Source organism: Mesoplodon mirus, assembly GCF_964341445.2.
Source record: "Mesoplodon mirus genome assembly, chromosome: 1".
NCBI lineage: Eukaryota > Metazoa > Chordata > Mammalia > Artiodactyla > Ziphiidae > Mesoplodon > Mesoplodon mirus.
Genome location: NC_138976.1, coordinates 17,432,585 through 17,458,897, shown reverse-complemented (window position 1 = coordinate 17,458,897; position 26,313 = coordinate 17,432,585). Strand labels below are relative to the sequence as shown.

The following is a 26,313-nucleotide window of genomic DNA, read 5'->3' as shown; positions in this document are numbered from 1 at the left end:
GCACAAGCTTTGAATGATACATTAAACAAGATGGACTTAATTGATATTTATAAGACATTCCATCCCAAGACAACAGAATACACTTTCTTCTCAAGTGCTCATGGAACACTGTCCAGGATAGATGACATACTGGATCACAAATCAAGCCCTGGTAAATTTAAGAAAATTGAAATTGCATCAAGTATCTTTTCCAACCACAATGCTATGAGACTAGATATCAATTACAGGAAAAACTCTGTAAAAAATACAAACACATGGAGGCTAAACAATACACTACCTAATAACCAAGAGATCACTGAAGAAATTAAACAGGAAATCAAAAAATACCTAGAAACAAGTGATAATGAAAACATGACAACCCAAAACCTATGGGATGCAGCAAAAGCAGTTCTAAGAGGGAAGTTTATAGCAATACAATCCTACCTTAAGAAACAAGAAACATCTCAAATAAACAACCTAACCTTACACCTGAAGCAATTAGAGAAAGAAGAACAAAAAACCCCAAAGTTAGCAGAAGAAATCATAAAGATCAGATCAGAAATAAATGAAAAAGAAATGAAGGAAACGATAGCAAAGATCAATAAAACTAAAACCTGGTTCTTTGAGAAGATAAACAAAATTGATAAACCATTAGGCAGAATCATCAAGAAAAAAAGGGAGAAGACTCAGATCAATAGAATTAGGAATGAAAAAGGAGAAGTAAAAACTGACACTGCAGAAACACAAAGGATCATGAGAGATTACTACAAAGAAGAAATGGAAAAATTCTTAGAAAAGCACAACCTTCTGAGACTGAACCAGTAAGAAACAGAAAATATAAACAGACCAATCAGAAGCACTGAAATTGAGACTGTGATTAAAAATCTTCCAAGAAACGAAAGCCCAGGACCAGATGGCTTCACAGACGAATTCTATCAAACATTTAGAGAAGAGCTAACACTTATCCTTCCCAAACTCTTCCAAAATATAGCAGAGGCAGGAACACTCCCAAACTCATTCTACAAGGACACAATCACCCTGATCCCAAAACCAGACAAAGAGGCCACAAAGAAAGAAAACTTACAGGCCAATATCACTGATGAATACAGATGCAAAAATCCTCAACAAAATACTAGCAAGCAGAAGCCAACAGCACATTAAAAGGATCATACACCATAAGCAAGTGGTGTTTATCCCAGGAATGCAAGGATTCTTCAATATACGCAAGTCAATCAATATGATACAGCATATTAGCAAATTGAAGGATAAGAACCATATGGCAATCTCAATAGATGCAGAAAAAGCTTTGAACAAAATTCGACACCCATTTATGATAAAAATCATCCAGAAAGTAGGCGGAGAGAGAACCTACCTCAACATAATAAAGGTCATATATAACAAACCCAACCAACATCAATCTCAATGGTGAAAAACTGAAACCATTTCCTCTAAGGTCAGGAGCAAGACAAGGTTGTCCACTCTCACCATTATTATTCAACATAGTTTTGGAAGTTTTAGCCACAGCAATCATAGAAGTAAAAGAAATAAAAGGAATCCAAATTGAAAAGGAAGAAGTAAAGCTGTCACTGTTTGCAGATGACATGATACTATACATAGAGAATCCTAAAGATGCTACCAGAAAACTACTAGAGCCAATCAATGAATTTGGTAATGTAGTGATACAAAATTAATGCACAGAAATTTCTTGCATTCCTATACACTAATGATGAAAAATCTGAAAGAGAAATTAAGGAAACACTCCCATTTACCATTGCAACAAAAAGAATAAAATACCTAGGAAAAAACCTACCTACGGAGACACAAGACCTGTATGCAGAAAACTATAAGACACTGATGAAAGAAATTAAAGATGATACAAACTGATGGAGAGATATACCATGTTCTTGGATTGGAAGAATCAACATTGTGAAAATGACTATACTACTCAAAGCAATCTACAGATTCAATGCAATCCCTATCAAACTACCAATGGCATTTTTTACAGAACTAGAACAAAAAATTTCACAATTTGTATGGAAACATAAATGACCCCAAATAGCCAAAGCAATCTTGAGAAAGGAAAACAGAACTGGAGGAATCAGGCTCCCTGACTTCAGACTATATTTCAAAGCTACAGTAATCAAGACCGTATGGTACTGGCACAAAAACAGAAATATAGATCAATGGAACAGGATAGAAAGCCCAGTGGTAAACCCACGCACATATGGTCACCTTATTTTTGATAAAGGAGGCAAGAATATACAATGGAGAAAAGACAGCCTCTTCAATAAGTGGTGCTGGGAAAACTGGACAGCTACATGTAAAAGAATGAAATTAGAACACTCCCTAACACCATACACAAAAATAAACTGAAAATGGATTTATGACCTAAATGTAAGGCCAGATACTATAAAACTCTTAGAGGCAATGATAGGCAGAACACTCTATGACATAAATCACAGCAAGATCCTTTTTGACCCACCTCCTAGAGAAATGGAAATAAAAACAAACAAATGGGACTTAATGAAACTTAAAAGCCTTTGCACAGCAAAGGAAACCATAAACAAGACAAAAAGACAACCCTCAGAATGGGAGAAAATATTAGCCAATGAAGCAACTGACAAAGGATTCCTCTCCAAAATATAGAAGCAGCTCATGCAGCTCAATATCAAAAAGTCAAACAACTCAATCCAGTAATGGGCAGAAGATCTAAATAGACATTTCTCCAAAGAAGATATACAGATTGCCAACAAACACATGAAAGGATGCTCAACGTCATTAATCATTAGAGAAATGCAAATCAAAACTACAATGAGGTATCACCTCACACCAGTCAGAATGGCCATCATCAAAAAATCTACAATCAATCAATGCTGGAGAGGGTGTGGAGAAAAGGGAACCCTCTTGCACTGTTGGTGGGAATGTAAATTGATACAGCCACTATGAAGAACAGTATGGAGGTTCCTTAAAAAGCTAAAAATAGAACTACCATATGACCCAGCAATCCCACTACTGGGCATGTACCCTGAGAAAATTATAATTCAAAAAGAGTCATGTGCCACAATGTTCTTTGCATTTCTATTTACAATAGCCAGAATATGGAAGCAACCTAAGTGTCCATCGACAGATGAATAGATAAAGATGTGGCACATATATACAATGGAATATTACTCAGCCATAAAAAGAAACGAAATTGAGTTATTTGCAGTGAGGTGGATGGAACTAGAGTCTGTCATGCGGAGTGAAGTAAGTCAGAAAGAGAAAAACAAATACCATATGCCAACACATATATATGGAATCTAAAAGAAAAAAAAATGTTCTGAAGAACCTAGGGGCATTACAGGAATAAAGACACAGGCGTAGAGAATGGACTTGAGGACACGGGGAGGTGGAAGGGTAAGCTGGGACCAAGTGAGAGAGTGGCATCCACATATATACCCTATCAAATGTAAAATAGCTAGTGGGAAGCAGCCACATAGCACAGGGAGATCAGCTCGGTGCTTTGTGACCACCTAGAGGGGTGGGATAGGGAGGGTGGGAGGGAGACGCAGAGGGAGGAGATATGGGGATTATATGTATATGTATAGCTGATTCACTTTGTTATAAAGCAGAAACTAACATACCATTGTAAAGCAATTATACTCCAATAAAGATGTCAAAAAAAAAATGCCACTGCCTTAGACCAAGTCAACAAGAATTCCTGAAGGTAGGAACTATAGTTTTTTTTTGTTTTGTTTTTGTTTTTTACTTTTTAAGTTAATATAATATCAGACTTACAGAACAGTTGTAAGAGGTATGAACTCTTGCCACTTGTATTTAACATTTTACTGGAGGTTCTAGCCAGAGAAATCAGGAAAGACAAAAAAAGACATCCAAATTAGAAAATAAATAACAGTATCTGTATTTGCAGATGACATGATTTTGCATATAGAAAATCCTAAGGAATACATACATACATACATACAGACACACACACACACACGCACACAATTAGAACTAATAAATGAGTTCAGTAAGACTTCAGGATACAAGGTCTGAGTCCAAAAATAAATTGTATTTCTACACACTAGCAACGAACAGTTCGAAAATGAAATTCAGAAAATGATTCCATTTTCCATAGCATCTGAAAGAATAAAATAAATGTAACAAAAGAAGTGAAAGACCTGCACCCTGAAAACTAAAACAATGCTGAAAGAAATGAAAGCAGATCTAAATAAATGGAAAGACATTCTATGTTCATGGATTCAAATATTTCATGTTGTTAAGATGGAAATACTCCCCAAACTGATCTACAGATTCAGTGCAGTCTCCATAAAATCCCGGTTGAATTATTTTTGGCAGAAATTGATAAGCTCATCCTATTCATATGGAAATATAAGGAACCCAGAAAAGTCAAAACAATCTTACAAAAGAACAAAGCTGGAGGACTCAGATGCCCCAATTTTTTTCTGTTTTCTCCCTCCTCTCCCTCATTGTTTCTCGCTGTCTGTACACACACCACACACACGGTGTAAGTGTGTGTATTTAAATGGTATACAAACATACACTTCTTTCTGAACTGTTTGATAATAAGTTAAAGGTGTGATGTCCCTTTACCCTCAAATACTTCAGTGAGCATTTTCTAAACACAGAGATAGTGCCTTTTATAACTTTTTAATACAATTACTGACATCAGGAGATTAACATCAGTATAGTGCTATCATCTAACCAACATATTCCTGCAAGCGTCTTATGAATGTTCTTTACAACAAAAGAAAAGCCCAGCTTGGTGGCAATCTTCTCACAATGTATAGGCATAGCAAATCATCACATTGTACACTTTAAATATACTAAAAGTTTTATTTGTCAGTTATACCTCAATGAAGCTGAAAAAAAATAAAGAAAATAATATCTCAGTTTATGTGCTGTAGCCTGTTGCCACAGTCTCTTTGGGCTCTTTTACTCCAGAAAGCTCCTCGCTGGGCTTTGTCTTTTGTGGCCCTGATGTTCTTAAAAATACAGGTCAGCTATTTGACAGAATGCCTCTCAATCTGGGTGTGTCTCACGTTTCTTCACGGTTACATCTGGGTAATGGGTTTTTGGCAGGAGTGCCCCACAAGTGATGCTGTTATGGCCTTCTCAGTGCATCACACCAGGAGGTTCTTGTGGACAGATACTCTGAGATGATGTGAATATTCTATCCCTCTTCAAACATTCACCCACTAGTTCTATCCATGAATTTTAAAAGCTCACCAGGTTAGATGCATGTAGCCAGGTTTGAGAGCTGCTCAACCTAACCCAATATAAGGAAGTAAGAGCTGGCCTCCTGAAAGAGGAGATATTTACACTGAGGCCTAAAGGATGCAGAGGAATAGCCGTACTCATTGGAAACTGGTGTGTATGGGGGTGCAGATGTTCTACATTCAAAATAAGGCCGGGGACAAACAAGCATAGAGGATATCTAGAAATGAACCAAGGCCAGCTGGCCAGGCACAGACTGCAAGGTAGGAAGAAGGTTGGAGGTGCAGGTAGGGGACACACAAGGAGTTTGAACTTCTTACAAGAGCAAGGAGAGACCATGCAATGGGTTTCATCAGAGGAATGACATACCTGGGTTTTTGTGTTAGAAAAAAAATATTCTTTTGACTGCCATGCGTGGCATTGATTGGAGGGTGTCCAGAGTGAAGGCAGGAAGTGCAGTGAGGAGGTGATAGTGTCTAGAGATAGGAAATGGTGACCTGGATGGTGGATTAGGGATCACCAAACACAGCAGCACTGTGTGAGGGTGAGTGTCAGACACACATGGACTTCTACACTGGGCTTGTGGGATCCGAGAAGGCTTCCTGGAAGGGGTGGCATATGCTAATCCCTGTTGCTGAGTGGAAGGCAGCCAGATGAAGGGGCATGAGGAACAAGACTACACATGGAACAAAAATGTCCTCACGAAGGTTGAAGCCTCTAGCAGGGAGCATGGGGATGCGACGTAAGAGAGAAGCAGGACTAGAGCACCACGGGCTGTGTGTCCCAGTTAGAAGTTTGGTCTTCACCTTCCTGGCAACAGGCAAGGGGTGCAATGGAGGGGTCTAGATCAGGTTTGCAACCTCGAAGCATCCACTCCAGTTGCACACACAGGATGACTCGGAGGGCAGGGGTTGGGAGGCAGGTAGAAGGTCTAAGAGGCTGGTTTGCCAACGTCGTGGAGGAAATATCTTCAAGGTGTGGGCACAGACCTGCACCTACCATCCTAACTCACAGCTCGGGGAGGACCACCAGGCAGACCCATCCAGGTCTTCGCAAGCTCTGATTGGGGTCTTTCCTGCAAACCTTTGGGAGAACAGATTAAAAGAAGAAAGCTGCTTCCCAAGCAGAAGAGAGGGAGGAAAACGACCTGTTGGCTGGGGATGAGGAGAGAGAAAGAGCGAGGGGCCCTATCCAGTCCAGAATGAAGACAAATGGGCAGTGAGCTCTGGAGAACGCATCCTTTCTCCGGAACGCTTGCTTCTCCATCAGGGCCCCTCACAGGCCTGCCAGGTGGGAGCAGTGCTTTTGTGCCTGTGCCGGCTGCACTCCCGTTGCCATGGTGATGGGACCATAAGTCATGTCTGCTGCTGCTGCACAGAGGCGCTGTGATTTATGCCTGCCTGGCTGGGATTGTAAACTTTTTTTTAATGTGCAAAATCCGTCACAGCAAGGGAGGGCAGGGTGTCTCCTGCTCACTTTGGAGGTGCCGGTTGCTGTCAGACCTGCCTGCGATGCTCCTCCTGGCCCCAGAGCCAGGCCGCTGAACCTATGCAGCCCAACTGGGCTCTGCAGAACTCACTGAACCCTACTGAGAAGGGTGCCAAAAGCTTGAGGATGAAGCTCACTCCTGGAGCCAGGGCACTGCCTTATTCCTGAGACCAAATCTTCCTCCTGTCTCCCCAGGCTAAGTCTGTGCATACTACCTTTTCTCTTCATGCTTCAATTTCTGGCTTAGTAGTTTGCACTATAAACCAGCCTCTTTAGAACTGGGTCTCTTGAAGGGGCTGGGGTATAGTGCAAGTTATTAATGAATGTGAATGTGAAATCATACCCCTTCAGCCTCAGTTTTCTCATATGTTCAGTGGGGCCAATATAACCATCTAAGGTAGGGTTTCTCAACCTTGGCACCACTGAAATTTGGGGTTGGATTCTTTATTAGCGGGGCTGTTCTGTGCATTGTAGCATGTTTAGCAACGTCACTGGCCTCTACCCACTAGATGCCTATAGCACCTTCCCTGTTGTGGCCACCAAAAATGTTCGCAGAGAATACCAAACGTCCCCTGGGGGGCAAAATCATCCCTTTTGAAGCCCATTTTACAGATGAGGGAAGTGAGGCTTTTCCTCTGGACCTCAGCTTTCCTGGGCAACCAAACTCTCTCCCTGAAGACTAGGCTCCTCTGGGATATGTGGAACCATAGACTTCCATGACTATTTCCTGTCATACCTTCCAGAGGCTGTGTTCACGCTGCTGGAATGGACACCCTCACAGCTAACTCAACCATCCCCTAGCACCTGTGCACCTTGTGTGCAAATCCAGATCCATGTCAGGCTCTTCAGTGCATTTAAGTCGCTCCTGTTGTACACAGGAGGACAGCGGCAGGGCTGGAAGGTGCCCTGGAAGGGAGGAGTGGGGAAAGAGACACTACAGAGCCATACCCTCTGTTCCAGGAACTCTATACCTAGATAGCCTTTGAGGTGTCTGGAATGACTTGCGGTGACTGGCCAGGCTGGCCATTCATGTTTCCCCCTAAACCATTCCCTTCCACTTCTTATTCCTTATTTTTTTCACTTTACTTTCCACCCCCTTTTTTTTGTGGTAAAATATATATAGCATAAAATGTACTGTCTTAATCGTTTTTAAGGGTACAGATCAGGGACAGTCAGTACATTCATGTGGTTGTACCAGCGTCACCACCACCCATCTCCAGAACCGTTCATCTTGCAAAACTGAAACTCTGTACCCAGTAAACAATAACACCCCATCTCTCCTCCCCCCAGCCCCTGGCAACTGTCATTCTACTTTCTGTCTCTATGATCTTTGACTAAGTGCCTCATACAAGTAGAATTATACAGCATTTGTCTTTTGGTGACTGGCTTATTTTATTTAGTGTAATGTCCTCAAGGTTCATCCATGTTGGATGGATGGATGGATGGATGGATGGATGATCCATGTCAGAATCCCCTTCCTGTTTGAGGCTGAATACTAGTCCACTGTATGTATATACCACATTTTTCTAATTGTGAATAATGTAAAATAAAACCCATGGACACTTGGGTTGCTTCCACATCTTAGTTATTCTGAATAATGCTGCTATGCATCTTTTATTTCTTTTTGAAGCATTATTGAGCCCCATTCCAACAACAATCCTCATGCACTTACTGAGTACTTACTGAATGCAAAGCACTAAGAAGGGAAAGTGGAGTTTACAAAGGGCATGAATCACAATCCCTTCTGAGAGGCAAGAGTTTAAAAAGAGCCTAATAAGAAATTCCTACTGTGGATTAAGTCTGGGCTAAATAAATAGAACATCATAACAACAGTAATTGTCACTATTTTTGTTCCAAACACATCATGCATTAATTCACTTGATTCTCAACAGCAACCCTACAGGGAAGGTACAGTTATCTGTTTTTGCAAATGTGCACGTGGAAGCAGAGGAAGGTCTAGTAACTTGCTCAGCCTCCCCCAGACAGTGTGTGGCTGAAATGGGATTTGAGCACTAGAGCGGGTGCTGCTAACAACCAGGCTGGGCTGGGCTTAAGAGTTTCAAAAGGCTGGGCGGCCACAAAGTTCTTCCTCTCTCTCACTACCTTTTTCTCTTTGCTACTTCCTTTTCTTCCTCTGCCAGTTCTAGGTGATCTTTGAGTTCTACTCAGCCAGGATTTGTTCCCTCTCTGGAGCATCCAAGCATGCCCATCCTATCCCAATGCTGCACCCCTCATGAGGTCCCTGTGTCTTCTGCAGGGCCAGGGAGATAGAATGTGGAGCTCAGCAGCCGGGTGGACTAAATAATAAGCCAACAGGATAGAGGCCAGCTTCCCCCTCCTCCCAAAGAATGTGAACCAAATCCCCCCTTCTCTGATGTTTCATTTCATGTGTGCAGCCTCTGAGCCTCACTGGGCTAACACGGAATTACTTGGAGGGGGTGTCAAGGAATGTGGGTCCTGAGCCTGCGTCTAGTAAAACAGTTCTGGGGAAACAGTAATGTGCAGACTTCACTTTCTAAGGATTCATGATATTCATTAATATATTAATGTCCTTGGAAAAGCTTCCACCAAGGAAATCAACATAGCAACTTCCTTTATCATAGGATTTCTCAAACCTTTCAAATTAGGGAACACTCCTTTTTATTTTGTTACATTTACTTTTCCCAAAATACAGCTTTTATTTGGAACCACTCTGAGACAATACGGATTTTTTTTTTTTTTTTTTTTTTTTTTTTTTGCAGTACGCGGGCCTCTCACTGTTGGGGCCCCTCCCACTGCGGAGCACAGGCTCCGGACGCGCAGGCTCAGCGGCCATGGCTCACGGGCCCAGCCGCTCCGCGGCATGTGGGATCCTCCCGGACCGGGGCACGAACCCGCGCCCCCTGCATCGGCAGGCGGGCTCTCAACCACTGCGCCACCAGGGAAGCCCCGGATTTTTATAATACAATACAATGAACACTGTGAGGCAGGAAGTTTTGATGAGGCTGTTTGATACGAAGAATATTTCCACGTAAGGGGATTGGGTGATGCTCGGAGACTGCATAAATATATTTTTTGAGCAATTTATGGTAATATCAAAATATCCTCATGACTGTGCCAACAAAGCCACATCAAATTGGGCCATCAAAATGTTCCATATCCTTCCTCTGAGCCATTTACTTGCCTAGAACTAGGAATGCAGAGATAGTTAAGATTCAATTCTTAACCTCCAGGAAGACTTAGATCACCAGCTGAGGGCAGAGGGGGGATACCCTTCTACAATTAACCATAATGCAAGGGCAATGTGCTGTCCTGTAATTAAGGAAGAGGTATACTAGCAGCATGAATATAGCAATGAGGAGGCTACGATTCTGGCGGATGGAAGGAGGGAATGTTCTGGCAAGGCTGCTCAGAGGAAGTGACACTTCTGCAAGACTGTGATGGACGAGGAGTAGTTTGCCAGGGACATAGGGGACTGTGTGAGTATTAGGACACTTCAGGCAGAGGGACAGCGCTGCCAAAGGCAAGGAGATACTAAAGTGTATTTTGCATTTTGAAGAAATGGCAGATGAGGACATGGCGGGAAATGAGATCCCAGAGGGCATGAAGGCCAGATTCTGAAGTGCTAGGAGGGAATGTGTACCAGGTGAAATGGTTTGGATCCTGAGGCTATGCAGGGCAGGTGATGGGGTTCTGAATGGTTCTAGCAGAAGAGAGGCGTGGCCCAGTCTGTGTAGGAGCTGGATTGGGCATGTGCATGGGGGTGTGGGGTAGAGGACGGAAAGCAGTGGGACTCTTTAGGAGGGTCTAAGCCTGGGAGTGCCAGTGAAGATGGATGGGGGTGGGGGCATATGAGGGATATTTTGAAGGTAAGATGGAAGGGCCTGGAGTTTCTGCTGGATCTCTTCCATTTGCTCTTCCTCCCTCTATCCTCGGCTCATCTGTACACAGCTTTGTGCCTCAGGAGGCTGACTTTGATGGACCAGCTCAATGGGCTCTCTTGCCTGGGTTCCCTTGGGTCAGCCAGTGGGGGGCCCCAGCAGAAGGTCTGGCAGGAGGTGGGTGAGTAAGGTTGGGACATTTATTCCTCTGGCTTCTTTCCTGTCTCTGTCCCTTGACCAAACGTCACAGCTCCTGCAGGAGTCTCCATGGAATTCCCTCTCCATGTTCTGGTAACCTCACCCTCACCTGGACCCACTGACACCGCCCACAGTGTACTCAATACCCCATTTCTAGGACTTCCCCCAACTTTGTGCAGAGCCCCCTTTGAAACCTTTCCCACTTGAGCATACCGTCTGCTTCCTGTTGGGACACTCTTTGATATTGGTTTCCTTAGTTGGTGAGAAGAAAAGGAATTAAGCCTAATATCCAGATCAATTCATGACTCACTGAAATATCCAAGCATCTTTCTGACCAGACTGCATGGTGTGTATGTGTGTGTGTGTGTGTGTGTGCGCGCGTGTTGGGTACAGAGGGGACTGGTATTTATCGGGCAGAGTAAGATACACTAAAGGAAACGGGTGGTCCTACCTACCCCCAATGAGTGGTCTTAGAAGGGAAAATGATTGCTCAACTTAGCTTATCTTGATGATCACTGCCCAGAGTTGCTGCTTGCAGAATCTAAAGCCTGGCCTGCTTAGGTGAGACCAGAGCAGGGATTTCTAAGGAAGCAACGTGACCATACACCCAGAGACTAGGATGTACCTACAGGCAGAGGTGGACTGTAGCAGTTTAGAACCATCCGAGTGACGGCAGGGGGAAGGGAAAAAAATGACTGGGAAGGTCCCATCCAGGTTGTGAGTTTATAATTGTTTAAACCTGTCTTTGAAACTCTAAGATGCAGTTCAAGGCCTCTATGTTATGAGTGGTTTGTTTACAGCTTAAATGAGAGCGTTCTGTTTTTAATACATCACAAGTGGCAGTCATAGTGCCAGCCTGTATCTAGGAAGCACCTAGATGGAGGCCTCAACTCTGTCTCAAGCCAGAAATCTATTTCAGGAAACTAACTGGCAGCAAGATGAGATGATCCAAATATACCTCCTGAGGTAACAGACAGATGGATAGAAACAGATAGATGGAGCAAGACCGCCCCATTTCTAATTCATCCTCAACATCTCCATCCACATGGCTGTGTTTCTCCTGCATCTCAGCAACCAGAAAATCCCTCTTCATTTTACAGAGGAACATGACCATAAAGTCATCAGATGCAAAAACAGGAGGACCTCTAAATACCACCAAGTTCAGAGATGGCAAATACCCGACCCATCTGTCACCACTCCCGTCCCAGATTGAAGGCAGGCACCATGAGTTGATCACAACAATCTTCCCATCTGAGTCAGTCTGTAGCCTCAGAAATCCTCCCAACTTAACATGCTAGGCAGCCCCTGCCCATTTATCTGAGTTGGCACATGAGATGTCTGCTATCTGCCATCTCTGATTTAGTCCGACCTCTCAGGCAGATGGATACACAGAAGCCCAGGGAGGATCTTGAAGACATGGGTTGGAGCAGATGTTCAGCTCATGGTCCTCCCACTTCCTTCTATGGCTGTGTCTGGACACTGAGATCCTGTCCCCTAATCACAGGTGACTGATTAAGAGGCCAGCTCCTAACTCATGCCAGGCCAATAGATTCCTTCTCTAGGATTCTTCAAACTGCAACTCAACGAAGAAAAGCATTCATCCTCATCTCTGTGGCTAAGCTGATCTTTCACCCTCCCGTGGCAGCCTTCCGGTGCAGTTGCCATTAAGCTAATTTGAACTGGGTTTCTCTCTCCTGAAACCAAAAACATCCTGACTAATATAGAGCAGAAAGGATTTCCACGCAACAAGTGGGAGGAAGACATGGTGTCATGATGATGGAGTAAAGGTCTTGAGATCAGAAGCCTTGTGTTCAAATTCCAATTCATCCTCTTATCAGCTGTGCTATTTAGGGTCTTAGAACATCAGCTTCTTCATCTGTGAGATGGGGGGGTGGGTATAAAAATAGCCTTGGCCTTGTTACATGACTGCAAGGACCACATATGAGATGCTATATAAAAGCCTCTGCCCAGTCAGTCATGCCCAAAATGCTGCTTCTATTGCTGTCTTCAGTGTGGAGTCAGGACTGAAACTCAGGCATCCCAACTCTCAGCCCAGTGTACTCGCCAAAAAAATCATACTTTTATGTGTCTTTCTCCCTTCTCTCTCTCTTTTTTCACTGAAAGATCTGCAGTCCCATTTCAACATCAGAAGTCCCACTGGAAAAGTGTTTCACTTCTAATGCGGATATACCAAGTCGTTTCTCAATTTCACTGTATCTGCAAAGCCTTCCATGATTCAACATCAAATATTTATTATTACATTTATTAAACTTTTAATAATTTAGCATCTCCTGCACGTAAGAGAGAAGCTTAGCTAACTGGTTCCCCTTTATCCAACTCGGGTCACTTCAATATTTATATTCCAAAGTCTCCATTTGAGTTTCATTTAGCAGAGGCTGTGCTGTGGGCCTCTGTTCCAGCTGACAGTCAGCGCCTGCTGTAGCCTCCCCAGTGGCAAAGACTAACAGAAATCTGGTGCTGAACAGTGTTTGAAGAGATTTACTGAGCCTGGGCAGAAACTCATCCTAATAGACTTCACTTTTATTAAGATCACGAAACCAAAATGAGGGGAAATATATATGTCGCTGGGCACACGGGCTGAATGACAGGCAGCAAGGCTGTGAAGGGATGTGAGTAGAGAGCAGATCCATTTGGTGGGGAGGGTGGAGGTCTTTATATTCATGCCTCTCGGAGGGGCTTCATTCTCCTAAAAGAAGGGAGGGGTGCAGTGGTGCAGGGAACATTCCAATGCCCAAATCCCATGAGCCCAGCTGTGAGCGCCAGACAGATGCCCTATTGCCCCCAAAGTCTCCCCTGACCCCCATTTAATCTTCCACGAGCACGGAATGGACTTCCACACACACTCAATGGACTAAATGGTCAACGAAGATGAAGACAAAATGTCCAATGCGCCTACCCCTTAATCTCACAGAGAACCCCTTGCATCAACGGTAGCCAACATTTACCGAGCTCTCACCTAATGGGTTGAATTCAAATTCTGATTCTGACACTCACTGCCTGGAACATGTTGGGCAAATGATTTAAGTTTCTTGTGCCTCAGTTTCCTCCTCTGTAAATAGTAGTAACTCCATCATTGAGTCATTGGGAGGAATCAGAACTAATGTAGGTAAAGCGCTTAGACAGGGCCTGATACAAAGTAAAGGGTCAGTACATGTGAGTCATGATTCTATCTGACTACAGGGCTATGAGTTTACATGTATTATCTCATCAATTTGCAAAAACATCCAAAGATACAAGAGCAATTATCATCCCCATTTACAGACAGGAAACTGAGGCTCAGAAAGTTTAAATACCTTGCCCAAGGTCAGCTAGTAAGTGGTGGAGATGGGATTTGAGCTCAGGTAGTTTGACTCCAGAGCCTTCACTATTCTCTTTGCCCAAATCTCCCTTCTTCTGTGTTTCAAGCGGGTAAGTGGGTTGCCTGTTGAAGTCCTCTTGCCCTTTGGGAAAAGAACGTCTGTGTGAGTAATTGGTGAAGCAGGGGAAAGTAGGGGAAGCTTCTCGGGGCTGCAACTGTCTAATAAGGGCTGCAGAAGCCCACCCCTGTCTCAGCATCTCCCTGGAAAGAGAAGTATGCTTCTCGGTTGCCTACCATGCAAGCAAACACACACACACACACACACACACACACACACACACACAGTGTCACTTATTCGCAAAAGCGGTCAAGGAGGGAGGGAGGAGGGAGCATCCTGAGTGTCAAATCGCAAAAGGCCTCCTTTATGGGACTCCCCCCACCAGAGGCTCTCCTGCCCTGAGCCCTCCCATCCAGGCTTCCCAGTGCAACACATCACCTGCCTTGGCCGAGCCTCACCCCTGCCTACCCCACACACCCTGATGTCCCGCTGCTCTTACCCTCCCTTACTTCTGCTGCTGATGCCTAAGGAGATCAAGAGGAATGCAGGGGATCCCTTCTGTGTCCACTTCTGGGCCTTGAACTACATCTTTTATCACCTTAACCCAACTGCATCATACAGTTATTTCCTTATTTGTACTAAAGTGCCGACTAAAACTTCAAAAACTTCCCACGGGGCTTCCCTGGTGGCGCAGTGGTTGAGAGTCCACCTGCCGATTCAGGGGACACGGGTTCGTGCCCCGGTCCGGAAAGATCCCACATGCCGCGGAGCGGCTGGGCCCGTGAGCCATGGCCGCTGGGCCTGCGCGTCCGGAGGCCTGTGCTCCGCAACGGGAGAGGTCACAACAGGGAGAGGCCCGCATACCGCAAAAAAAAAAAAAAAAAAAAAAAAAAGAAATTCCCATGATCGGGTATCAGTTACGTGTAAGGTGCTGTACCAGTTACTCTATCTACATTGCGTAATCCTAACAACAACCATCTGGAGGAAGCACAACAATCTCTACCTTCCAGATTCAGAAATGGAGGTTGGAAGAGGTAAACTGACTTGGCCCAAGGAGTTCAGGGAGCAATTGTGGTGCCAGGATTCGTATCCGTATCTGTAGGATTACAAGCCTATGCTCGCTTTCCTACACCCTCTTCCCTTTCTGGTCTTTACATTTCCAGAGCCTACACAGTGTCCAGCACACAGGGAAGTACCTAGAGTGCTTTTGTTGAGGGTTTCACCTTAAGATGGATGGCCCATGTTTCCAGAATACACTGTAACTGACTTGGGGTACTGCCTGGGCAAAAGCCAGATTCTGATATCTGCACAGGAGCATCTGCTGGGAGCCCTGGAGTGGTGAATATACTCTCCTCAAGTGCCCTCAGAGTCTTGCTGTCTCTAGGCCAGGTGGCCCAGAACTGAGGAAAGACGGGGAGAGGAAGAAAACAGCATGAGGTTCCGTCTCCTCTCCTCTTCTCACTGTATTCTCTGCCACATGCCCCTTGGCACTGCCCACAAGACACACTGAACTGGACCCTGGAAGCTCCCGCATCAGGCATGCCACTTCAAGACCCCATGCCTCATCCATGCAGCGGACCTCCGTGGGTTTTGCCTTCTTTTGTTGTTGCTGTTCGGCATCCGTTTGCTGCCTGTCCTGATTCCCCCCTGCTTTCCCCCTCTCCTACCTGCAATCTCAATCCACATGGTAAAGATTCCCCCTATCCTTGCTGGTTTGAGAGTGGGTCAGTGACCCAGGTCTGGCTAATTTCAGGCATTGATTTGGGATATTGGCAAATGTCCTCAAATAGGCCAAACAGAAGCATCATAGCTTAGAGATGAGGAGCATGGAGTCAGAGTCTCAGGATTCAAATCCTGGTTCTGTCACTTACTGGTTGTGTGACCCTGGGCAAGTTATAAAACTCGCTGTGCCTCAGTTTCCTCATGCATGTAATACGGCTAATAATGGGTAAAGATTAAACGAGTTCATTTCAGCAAAGCACTTGGGACAGTTGCCACATTAGGAGGAGCTCTCACTGCTGTCGCTCAGTGCCAGGACTTTTGCTTAAAGCTCAGGGAAACGGGATATCTCTTTACCCTGGCAATGCCCCACTGAGGCTGTAAGCTTGGAGTTGCTGGTGAGACTGTGCCCGAAAAGCACGTTAACCCAGAGGAAGACAGAGACGAGGGATGAAGAGAGACAGAAATACTGAGTCCCAACAATACTGTAGAGCATATCAATCCTGCTGGACCCAAAGCCGTTGCCACCCTGGAGTTTGCAAGCCCTTCCATCCTTTGTTTTCTGTGGCAGCCAGGTGAGCCTTCCTTTCTTTTGCTGCCTAGTGCTTTAGTATGCATATGTTAGTGGGCATTAGAATAATCTGAGGACTAGTTAAACCAGATTACTGGTTAAACAAGATTACAGGGCCCACCTCCAAAATATCTGATTCAGGTCTTGGGTGATGTATGCATTTCCTGCAGCTGCTGGAAAAAATCACCACAAACTGGGGTGGCTTAAAACCACCAGAAGTCCAAAATCAGTATTGTGAGGCCAAAATCAAGGTGTTAGCAAGGCTGCACGCCCCCATGAGGTTCAAGAGGGAGAATCTGTTTTTGCCTTTTCCAGGTTCTGGTGGCTGGTGGCATTCCTTGGCTGCAGTTGTGTCACTCCAGTCTCTAGTTCCCTCTTCACGTTGCCGACTCCTCTGTGTGTGTTCAATTTCCCTCTGCTTCTCTCTTATAAGGACACTTGTAATGGTATTTAGGGCCCATCCAGATAATCCAGGATAATCAACCTACTTTAAGATTCTTAACTTAATCCCATCTGCAAAGACCCTTTTTCCAAATAAGGTAACATTTGCAGCTTCTAGGGACTGGAAACTGATACCCTTGGGGCTCAATGTCAGTCTACCAGAGATGGAGTCTGAGAATCTGCCTTTCTAACAAGTTTCCCGGTGATGCTGAGGCTACTGGTCCAGGGACCACATTTTGAGAACCAGTGACCTAGTGACTTCCTGCTAATACCCTGCAATTTCGCTCAGAGGTCCTCTCCTCTGTGAGGCCTTTCCTTTACCTCCCAGGTGAGTTTAACCACCTCCTTCCTCCCTTGGGTCCCTTCTCTGCCTTGAACTTTTCCTCTAACCTTTGCAAAGGTCCCAAAGTGCAACACTGTTTTGTTTGCCATTTTGTCTCAATGTCCCAAGATCTTTGTCTGAACATTTCTCTGTCTCTGATACCTAGCCTGGCACATGGTAGGTGTTCAATAAATTCTTAGTGCTTGGAATCAAGAGGCCAAAAGAACAAGGAACTCTTCTTAATTCTATCCAGAACTAATGCAATGTGAAAACTGTCACCAAGTGAGCGATGCTGGCTTGTATCCTGATGTCCCATTATTCTTTCAACATTGTGTAGGAATTAACAGTGTTTCACCATTTCATTTTCATTGATTTGAGAACACAGAAAAATCACTCAGGGGATCCAAAAGCTGGGCTTTGCAGATGATTATTATTCCAACCATAACAGCGATTCTTGCATCTCTCTTATAAGAAGAATCAGCTCTTGGTGAAATTGTGAAGAAGGCCCAGTGTGTAGCAATAAGTGTTGTTTGCCATGTTCTCTCTCCATGAGTATCTTTCATTTCATCTCTCAAGTCAGTCCCTTGTTCCATGCTCCTTGCTACACCATGAGATCCCTGAAAGCCAAGGTGGGTCTTATTCATCACAGTATTCCTATGGTACCTGGCACAGTGCCTGGCACACAGGAGGGGCCCAGCTAAGGTTTTCAGAATTGAAAGGAATCCGCACGCAATTTAACTAGAGTTCGCTCCTCCACCTTTGTAGCTGACATCATTAGTGTCTCGAATGCTAAAAATCTCATTTCCAGCAGCTTCCTGCTGGAACGGGCCGAAGAATGGGAACTGTCCAGGGGAGAGTTCTTTTCCTTGGCCCTTCAACCTTTCCTACTTGAAAGCCTTCTCTCCCACCTTAAATTCACAGACAAATCCTATGCACAATTCAAGGTTAATTGCCAGTGTTCTCTCTCCTGCAAATACTTTTCTAATTCCTTTGGTCAGGAATTCGTTCTTCCTTTTCCATCCCCAAGGCACTCTATGTGTACCGCACATGTGCCTCTTCACTCATTCTGCAAATATTTCCATATGCATAAAGCCGCTAGAACTACCACACTGTACTAGATGTTATGTATTCACTTAAGTCTTCCTCAAACCCCATGACAAAGGGATTAATGCGAACTCTCAATACTAAGACCCTATCGATTTTAAGGTATGTCATAGATTAGATGTGTCCTTTCAGCAAAAGAAAGAGAGAAAAATAACAACAAACATAATAACTGATGCTTCTAGAGAGTTCACCATGTGCCAAACTCAGTACTTTATAGGTATTATATCTTTTAATTCTCAGCACTCCCCTATAGGGCATAGATAGTCTTCTATCCATGTTACCCACAAGGGCCAACAGAGCTTCAGGAAAGCTCATGCAGGAAGCAAGTGGTGGAGTTGGGATTTGAACTGATGCAGTTCAGTTGGGCTCCATAGCCTATGAATTTTTTTAAAAAATGAACACCCTTACCTAATAAACTTTATGCTTAATCAACATATGGCATGCATAGAGAAAAGTGTGCAAATCATATCTGTACAGCTTGATGATTTTTTACAGAATGAACACACCCATATAACCACCACCCAGATCAAGAAATCAAATATTACCAGCATGCTGGCAGGTTTCCCTTGAATGTTCCCCTCCATCACCCAAAGGTAATCCCTCTTCTTTTTTCTAACATCCCAGATTAGTTTTTACTGTTTTTGATCTTTATTTAAACATACATATTCATTTGTATCTGGCTTCAATAATTCAATCTTATATTTGTGAAATTCATCATTGGTGACGTGTGTGGTGGTTGTGTTCATTAATACTGAGCATTAATAACATTCTGCTGTTTTGTTTTATTTATCTACTTATTTTATTTATCTACTATCTTGTTATTGATGGGCATCTGTGTTTTTTCCCCCAGCCTTTTGGCAGTACAAACGAACACCACCATTAGTATTCTCGAACATATTATTTGTGGTATCCTATTTGTAGGATATGTAGATGTTTAGCTTTAGTACATACTGCCCAGTAGATTTACACAGTGGTCACACTAACTTACGTTCCTGCTATAAAGGTATGGTAGTTCAGTTGTTCCATATTCTCACCAACATTTACTCTCATCAACTGTTTTGGATTTAGACACCCAGGTGGGTTGAGCCTTTATTTTTGACTCTAAGTTGCTCTGCCTTCCCTAATTTGAGATTCCATACTTTCATAGTAATCTGTCACAGACTAAAAAGCAAAACCAAAAAAAACAACAACCGGGAAAGCACCGTTTCATTTTCCTTCCCAATCCTACTGGAAAGCTTATCTCTTCCTTCCTGACGTTGCTTTTTCCTTTAAACTCTCAGTTGTGATTCTGTAGCATATTATTGGCTATCTATAATTATGATCTATTATTTATTAATTTCTAACATAGCATCTGACTGAAACTTATTAATTCTTTGAATGCCCAGGATATGCTTGCCTGAGCGGTATCATGTCAAACAAGGTTTATTAGTGCAGCTTAGAAAACTCAACCTACATAGCACACATTCTTTTGAATGGCAATGATTGCAATCTTTTATCTACCCTTACAGTGAAACCAATGGGTATGTGAGAGGTAAGATGAAGGTAAGACTTAAAAGGCTGTCTGCAATTGCTCCAAGCCCAGACAAAGACGTGTGGGCACCCCAAGCAGGATGATAATTTAGTGACCTAATCAAACCAACATTCTTCAACTATTTGAAATACATTTCAAATATTCTTCAAAGGGTTGAGAAGGAAGACCCATAATTGCAGAATATCATCCCCTCTCCCATCCTGAGCAACTCTGCTCTGGTCCCGATTCGGTGAAGGCACACCCTTCATGTAACCAGGCACAGCATTTTTAGCAGTTTAGAGCATCTAATTGTTACTGAATCATGCCCTTCAAAGGTCTCACCACTTTCAATTTATTACAGTATTTCTTCCAACTACAAACAATATTGTCACTGAAATAAATTCTAGTACTATACTTTTCTCAATTTTGTTTTAATATTTCCAAAGATGTTTTAGAGTCCCTGTAGGTTGATATTCTGTTCTTTTCCATGTCTGGTTTGCTGTTTAATGTAATAATTCAGATTGGAGCAGAAAAGGCAACTGAATTATCCTACAGACCATGGTCATTCTCAGCAGTATGACATAGTACTCAAACTTCCTGACTCTGCCTTCCCCAACATCACCAGTTTCTACTAGAACTCTATTGTACTGGGAATTGAATTTATCTAAAATTGGTAATCCTGTACCTTTGGTAGTATATTATGTACCAGCATTTACACATTTAATTATTACAACAATTCTTGGGAGGTGTTCCAATGAAATAGTTAAGAACATGGGTTCAGGAGGTGGAGAGATCATGGGGTGAAGCCTGGCTTCACTACTTACTAGTGAAGGTATCACCTTTATGCCTCGGATTTTTTTTTTAATTTGTAAAATAAAAATAATATTAGCATCACATTTGGGGTTGATGTAAGAATGTAATAAGATAAAGTTAGTAAAGGGTTTCGGAATGATCAATGGAGATGAGTTATTATTAGTAGTAGAAGTATTATTATCATCATATTCTGTGAGGTAGGCACTGTTATTATCCTCATTTTGCAAAGAAATGGAGAGTTAGTAAGTTACATTTGGCCAGAATCATATAGTTCATCCATGGTAGAGATGAGACTGTAACCCAGACCTATTTGGCTCCAGAGAGAGTGTTACTATCAGCCAGTCTGATATTTATAGCTTCACTGAAATCACACATTCAATGGCAACAGTACAGAACTCTGAGGAAAGCTAGTAGAGACCTTTGTTCAGTCGATTTGAGACACGGTCATAGGGTCTCTTTCAGAATAATCCTTCAACCAGATGGCCTTTTCTCCATCTTTAAAATATGTAATGCAGAGAAACCATAGCACATGCTTTACTAAAGTTTCACTGACCTCAATTCCATCAAAAATGGAAGTAATGGTAATTTGCCATGAATCAATTTGTGTGTGCAGGAAACCATCTTAGTTCTTAGTAATGACTGCTTCATTTTCTAAGCGCTATCCCTTTAATTTTCTATCCTTTTTAAAATTACTTCTTTGGGGAAATACCAATAAAAAATCATGCTGTGTTCATCCCTCCATGAAATGTTGAGAAGGTGAGAATAAATAAATTGTAAAGCAAGAGACGTGGGTTCTAGGAGCTTCCTATCAAGACATCATGGATATATGATAGCATCTTAAATTCAAAATGACCCAAAGACAGCTAGACAGTAGAATAACAGTCACTGGAAGTATGGGGGCCATGCTTCTATGTTCCAGTTCAGGAGCTCATAAGCTGTGTACAAGCCAGTTCCAAAAGTAAAATCAGAGTCCGTTTTATGTAACATTTAAATTCTAGAATTCTTCCCTTAATCAAATTGGGAGGGGGGAAGAAAAGAACCTCCATTAGAAAGCTCCAGAATAGTGCTAGGGTCAGATCTAAGACCACTGGTATAATTAAATCAATAAACATTTAGTAGCTGTCCAATATGTACTGGGAACTGGGGATTAAAAAGCTAAATAAGTTATTTGCTTTGACCTTGAGAGATTCGCCACATAACAGGACCGAATGATATGCAAGCAACTAACTAGAACACAGCAGAGTCAGTCTACAAGGACGTTAACTACAAGGTACAAAACGTGTAAGGAAAGATGTAATCTCCATCCTTTCATGAGTAAAAAACAAATTCATTTGACCTGGACGTTTCAAACCTATGGATTAGCCCAAAATCTGTTCCCGGTATCTGAGTCATGAGAGAAAGCACCTCATTCTCCAATCTTTGACCTTCATGACTCTCCAATATACTATTAAGTCATCGTCTTTTATAAGAGAAGAGCATTAAAGATCCCAGGATGAGCCAGAGAATGTGGTCGCCTCTCTCATGTTTTATACAAACCCCAAAGGAAAGTAATTATGTTGAAATATAAAGGCACTGAGGCCCACCATGGAAGTCACTTTCAGGAGTGTGGAGCATGGTATATTGGACAGTGTTTTATATATCGACTAGGCAACTGCCTACTTCAACAACACAAAGAGTACTTTTCCACAGGAGTTCCTGAGATCCTGAAAGAGGGGCTTCCAGGGCTCTAAGAAGCCCGTGGTACAGGTGCTGGAGATGACATCCCTACCTGACATCTGCAGGGTCTTCTGTGACGAGCACATCAGTCTTGCAGCTGGCCAGGGGGTTGATGGACAGCTCCACGGGTGGGACCACGAAGCTTTTGCTGACAGGAAGCCAGAGTCCTTGGCCCAAGCTGAAAGTAGACCTGCAATGTAAGAGTTTCCATTGGGGGACTCCCTGGGAAGCAGAGACAACATAGAAAAAAGGGGCCCCTCCACCCTTGCCTTCTAGAACCTTCTCTCACCGCCCCCACCCAACTGAGTCCCCTGCATTCTCCAAGGCATAATGTTGGCCAACTTTGCCCAGACTTGGATGGTCACTTCTTCACTCTGTTAATCATTTAGCCCATGCATTGTTCTATATTGCTAGTTTTATTTTCCTGAGTTTAAATCCTGATTCCCATTTACCAGTGGGCTTTGTGAGGACAGGAACTATTTCAGCTCTGCTTTCTCAAGCAGTCCTGATAGCCAGCAGGAGGACCATAAGTGACTGCTAAGTCAGCAGGGGCAATCTGCACAAAGGGTTAAGAGCACGGACCCTGAATCAATTTCAACCAAAATCTGATTCCTAGTTCTGCCACTTAATTTGCTGTATGTCTTCATCAGCTTAGGTACTGAAGTTTCACACAAGATTTCATGGTAGTGGCAGGAAGAGGTTCTATGGCTATAGAATATTTTTAAACCACTGAACTAGATAATCAGTAATGTCTTCTCCAGTTCAAGTCTCTCAATTTATGTCTATACCAGACAAATGGGAATTAGATTCCCATAGCAACCTGGGCCATTGCATCCAGGAAGTGCACAGGCTCAATAAACTAAGGAGGTGTGTAACTACACCTCCCATCAGACCCTTCTCCATACCCCAGCGTCATGCCCCAATAGACTGTCAGCTCACCTGAGAATCTTTTCAGGGGCTTGTTCCCCTGTCACCAGATCATAGCCCCTCTCGAGCGTCGTGTAAGGCCAGGGTCTGTGGGAAGAATTGAGACAGGGAAAGAAAAAGGGATAGAAGATGCTGTTAGTCAGAAGCAGGTGGGATACATATGTGGACAATGCTTGGAGTAGCTTTACAAAGAATCAAATTTTGCAGAGGTAATTATTGGGTAAGACTATTTATATTATAAAAGGCTCCATTTCACCAAAGGACTCAGCGCTTCAAAGTCCACTTTGTCCGTTTTGGAGATTATGTATAAAAAACCCAATTCTTCTTCATTAGTCCACTCAAGAGAGTGGTCTTTGATTACCTATCGTTTGGGAGGGTGAGCTAAACTTCAGCCTTTGTTCTCTAGAAGATTCATCAATCATGTGCCTGTAATACTAAAATGTGATTCAGTGGGAAATAGGATTCACTTTCCATCAGGCTTTGCAGGGACACAACTGTTGCAGAGGAAGAGTCCTCTTTGTGGAGCAGTTTGGGGCATCTGGTAATGCCACCGGGAAGTTGGGCCCTCCACTGTCTCTGCCCTGATGTCCTTGGCCACTCACCCTTCACTCTGTCCCCAGTCACTGCGCACACACAGGTGTCTGTGAACCAGGTCAGGGGTGTAGCCTTCATGACAGCTGCACTCTCCTGTAAAAGAGAAAAGGATCTTGTGAAATACTGCCTGCCCTTCTTTGTGGTTTCCTTGTTTTCTTAGAAAATAAAGCAAGGTGGCTAGCTGTAGAAAAGGTCACGGAAAGAGGGTGTTCTGGTCTACCTGCCACTGTAGTTAATAAAGAGTTTATTCATTTGTTCATTCACTCACTTATTCACTCAGCGAGCCCTGACCACACTCCCTGCCAGGCTCTCTGCTCAGCCCTGGGGATGCAGAGGTCAAAGGTACAACCCAGATGCTGAAGGAGCTCATGGCTTAATGAGGGAAACAGAAAGTGACCTGGTGGCTACACTTGGAAGTCCTATTTTCAAATATTTAAATTATGATAAAGTACACTTGCACAAGTGTAATCAGGAAATTGAATTCTCTCCACCTGAATGAACTATTCATGTTCATTTGTAAGCCCCAAAACAAATGCCACCTCCTCCAAATACCTCTGATTTCCCCTTTTGGAAAAATTATTTTCATCTACCATCTCCAGATTTTGTTTTGTTTTGTTGTTGTTTGTTTGTCTTAATGGTTTTCCTCTCCTCTTCCCTCCTCCCCTCATTTCCCCTCTTGTCCCTTCCCTTCCATCTATCCATCCATCCATCCATGTATCCACGTGTCATTGTTTTCTGGCCATGCCTTACACTTGGTTGCACACATCCTCACTAGCATCCCACACTGCCTTAAGTATATTTTCCCATTAGCCAAGCTCATTCTGGGGGCACATGTCTTGTTTCCTGGTGTATCTTCAGTGTTCAAAATTCTGGAAGGGTCCTACCTCCTTGCTACTATTAGTCTTGCTTCACTGTACACTCCTTAAGATTGGGGGATATTTTTTGATTCAATTAGTTGTTAGATTTTCCTAAGATGTATTTGTAGAACGTTCCCAGATGCTTTACCAAAAATAGATTCCATTAAAAAACCAAAAATAGATTCCATTAAAAAAAAGCTTGTGAAATACTGTACCATTCCTTAGTGCCAGTAGAGTATGATTCTTCATGAGGGTGATAATGTATACAGTTTTCCCTAAACTTATTTCACCTTGGAAGGCTTGCTGGTGAAACAAATCATAGGATTAGTGTCCTGTGGAACATACTTTGGGAAACACTGGTAGGAAGTGCCCTGGCTGAACTCACTGCATAGAACAGTGTAGGTGCTCAACACTGTGAGTTGAATGTATAATTAACTATCTATGGCTTTGATCAATTTCCAGACTATTGCTGTCACGTTGCCATCTTCCTCATCTTCTGGTAATCACACTCATGCACATACTCAGATGAACCTAAAATTCTTCAGTCCTACAGTGATTCTGGTTGGCTTGACCCAAGCGTTTTCAAATGTTGTTTCATGGAAACATCTAGCTCAATGGGGGAGATTTAGGGACTTTGCACCTTTTAGATTTTCATGTTCCTTAAAAAGTTTTATTTTAAAATCTCTTTAATAATAAAAAATGATGGCTAAACACTCAGATATTACATGCTAGAATTGAGGACACTGAAGAGCACTGTCACTTTAAGTCTGGTTGCCAGGTAAACAGATTTTACGCAGACCTCATTAAAAAAAAAAATTCTCCTGTCATCTTTGTTTCATTGAAGAGGACCCTGAGACTGTGAGTCTAGGTGCTAACAAGCTCACGCTTTTTACAACTTCAAGTCTTATGAATCAGGATTTTCTCAACCTTGTGCAACCAAAACAAAACATAGCAGTGAATAAGATGCTAGGGTGACACTGGTTCTACAATGATCGCCCACAACTCCTGATTTCTGTGTTTCTATTTATGGAATAGCTTTATTGTTTTCACTGATTCACTAATAAATGCTATACATTTGACCTTATACAAAGTATTCCGAGTGTCAACACTTTAATTTGTTTTATGCATTCCAACGCTGCTTAATCTTTGTATGTCCAGCATCAGCAAGTATCTGGCAAACAGCCTGGGCTTAATAAATGTTGGTTGAACTAAAAGAGTAGTAAGACAGAATATGGAGAAAAAAATGGGTCAGAGAGAATATTCACAATATTCAGATAAGACTGTTAAAAGGAGAAAGAGAAGAGAAAGAAAGAGATCCACCTTTCCCCTTGTCTGGATAGCTGGTATATAAGAGGGGGCTGCTTGCAGGCAGGGATGCTGTCTATAATTCTCCTCTCCAATTACATCCCAGGGTCTTCCACCGGACGCCTGGGCTGTAAGTACGTGCAACCTAAAGGACTGATTGACTGTTGCCAGAGGTAAGGAAAACGGACGGAAAGAGCTGAGATCCTTGAGATTTGGACGAGAAGAATCGACCAGAGTGGGAGGGGTAGCTGTCACTAATGATGTGTTAAAATGCAGCAGTCCCTTCATGAAATATTCACCACCTTAAACACG

General features: G+C 43.1%; 1 protein-coding gene across 3 annotated transcripts in view; it reads right to left on the bottom strand.

The window, feature by feature from the left end:
* ASTN2 (astrotactin 2) overlaps positions 1 to 26,313 on the bottom strand; it is a gene marked incomplete at its 5' end in the record, with an annotated part of 924,983 nt that overhangs the window by 454,680 nt on the left and 443,990 nt on the right. For 2 of the 3 annotated variants that reach the window (XM_082619566.1, XM_082619565.1), the window contains 3 exons: positions 22,371 to 22,508; positions 23,258 to 23,332; positions 23,848 to 23,932. In XM_082619566.1, coding sequence (XP_082475692.1) covers positions 22,371 to 22,508; positions 23,258 to 23,332; positions 23,848 to 23,932 — 298 coding nt within the window. The remainder of the gene's footprint in view (positions 1 to 22,370; positions 22,509 to 23,257; positions 23,333 to 23,847; positions 23,933 to 26,313) is intronic. The other variant, XM_082619564.1, reaches the window with a different exon arrangement.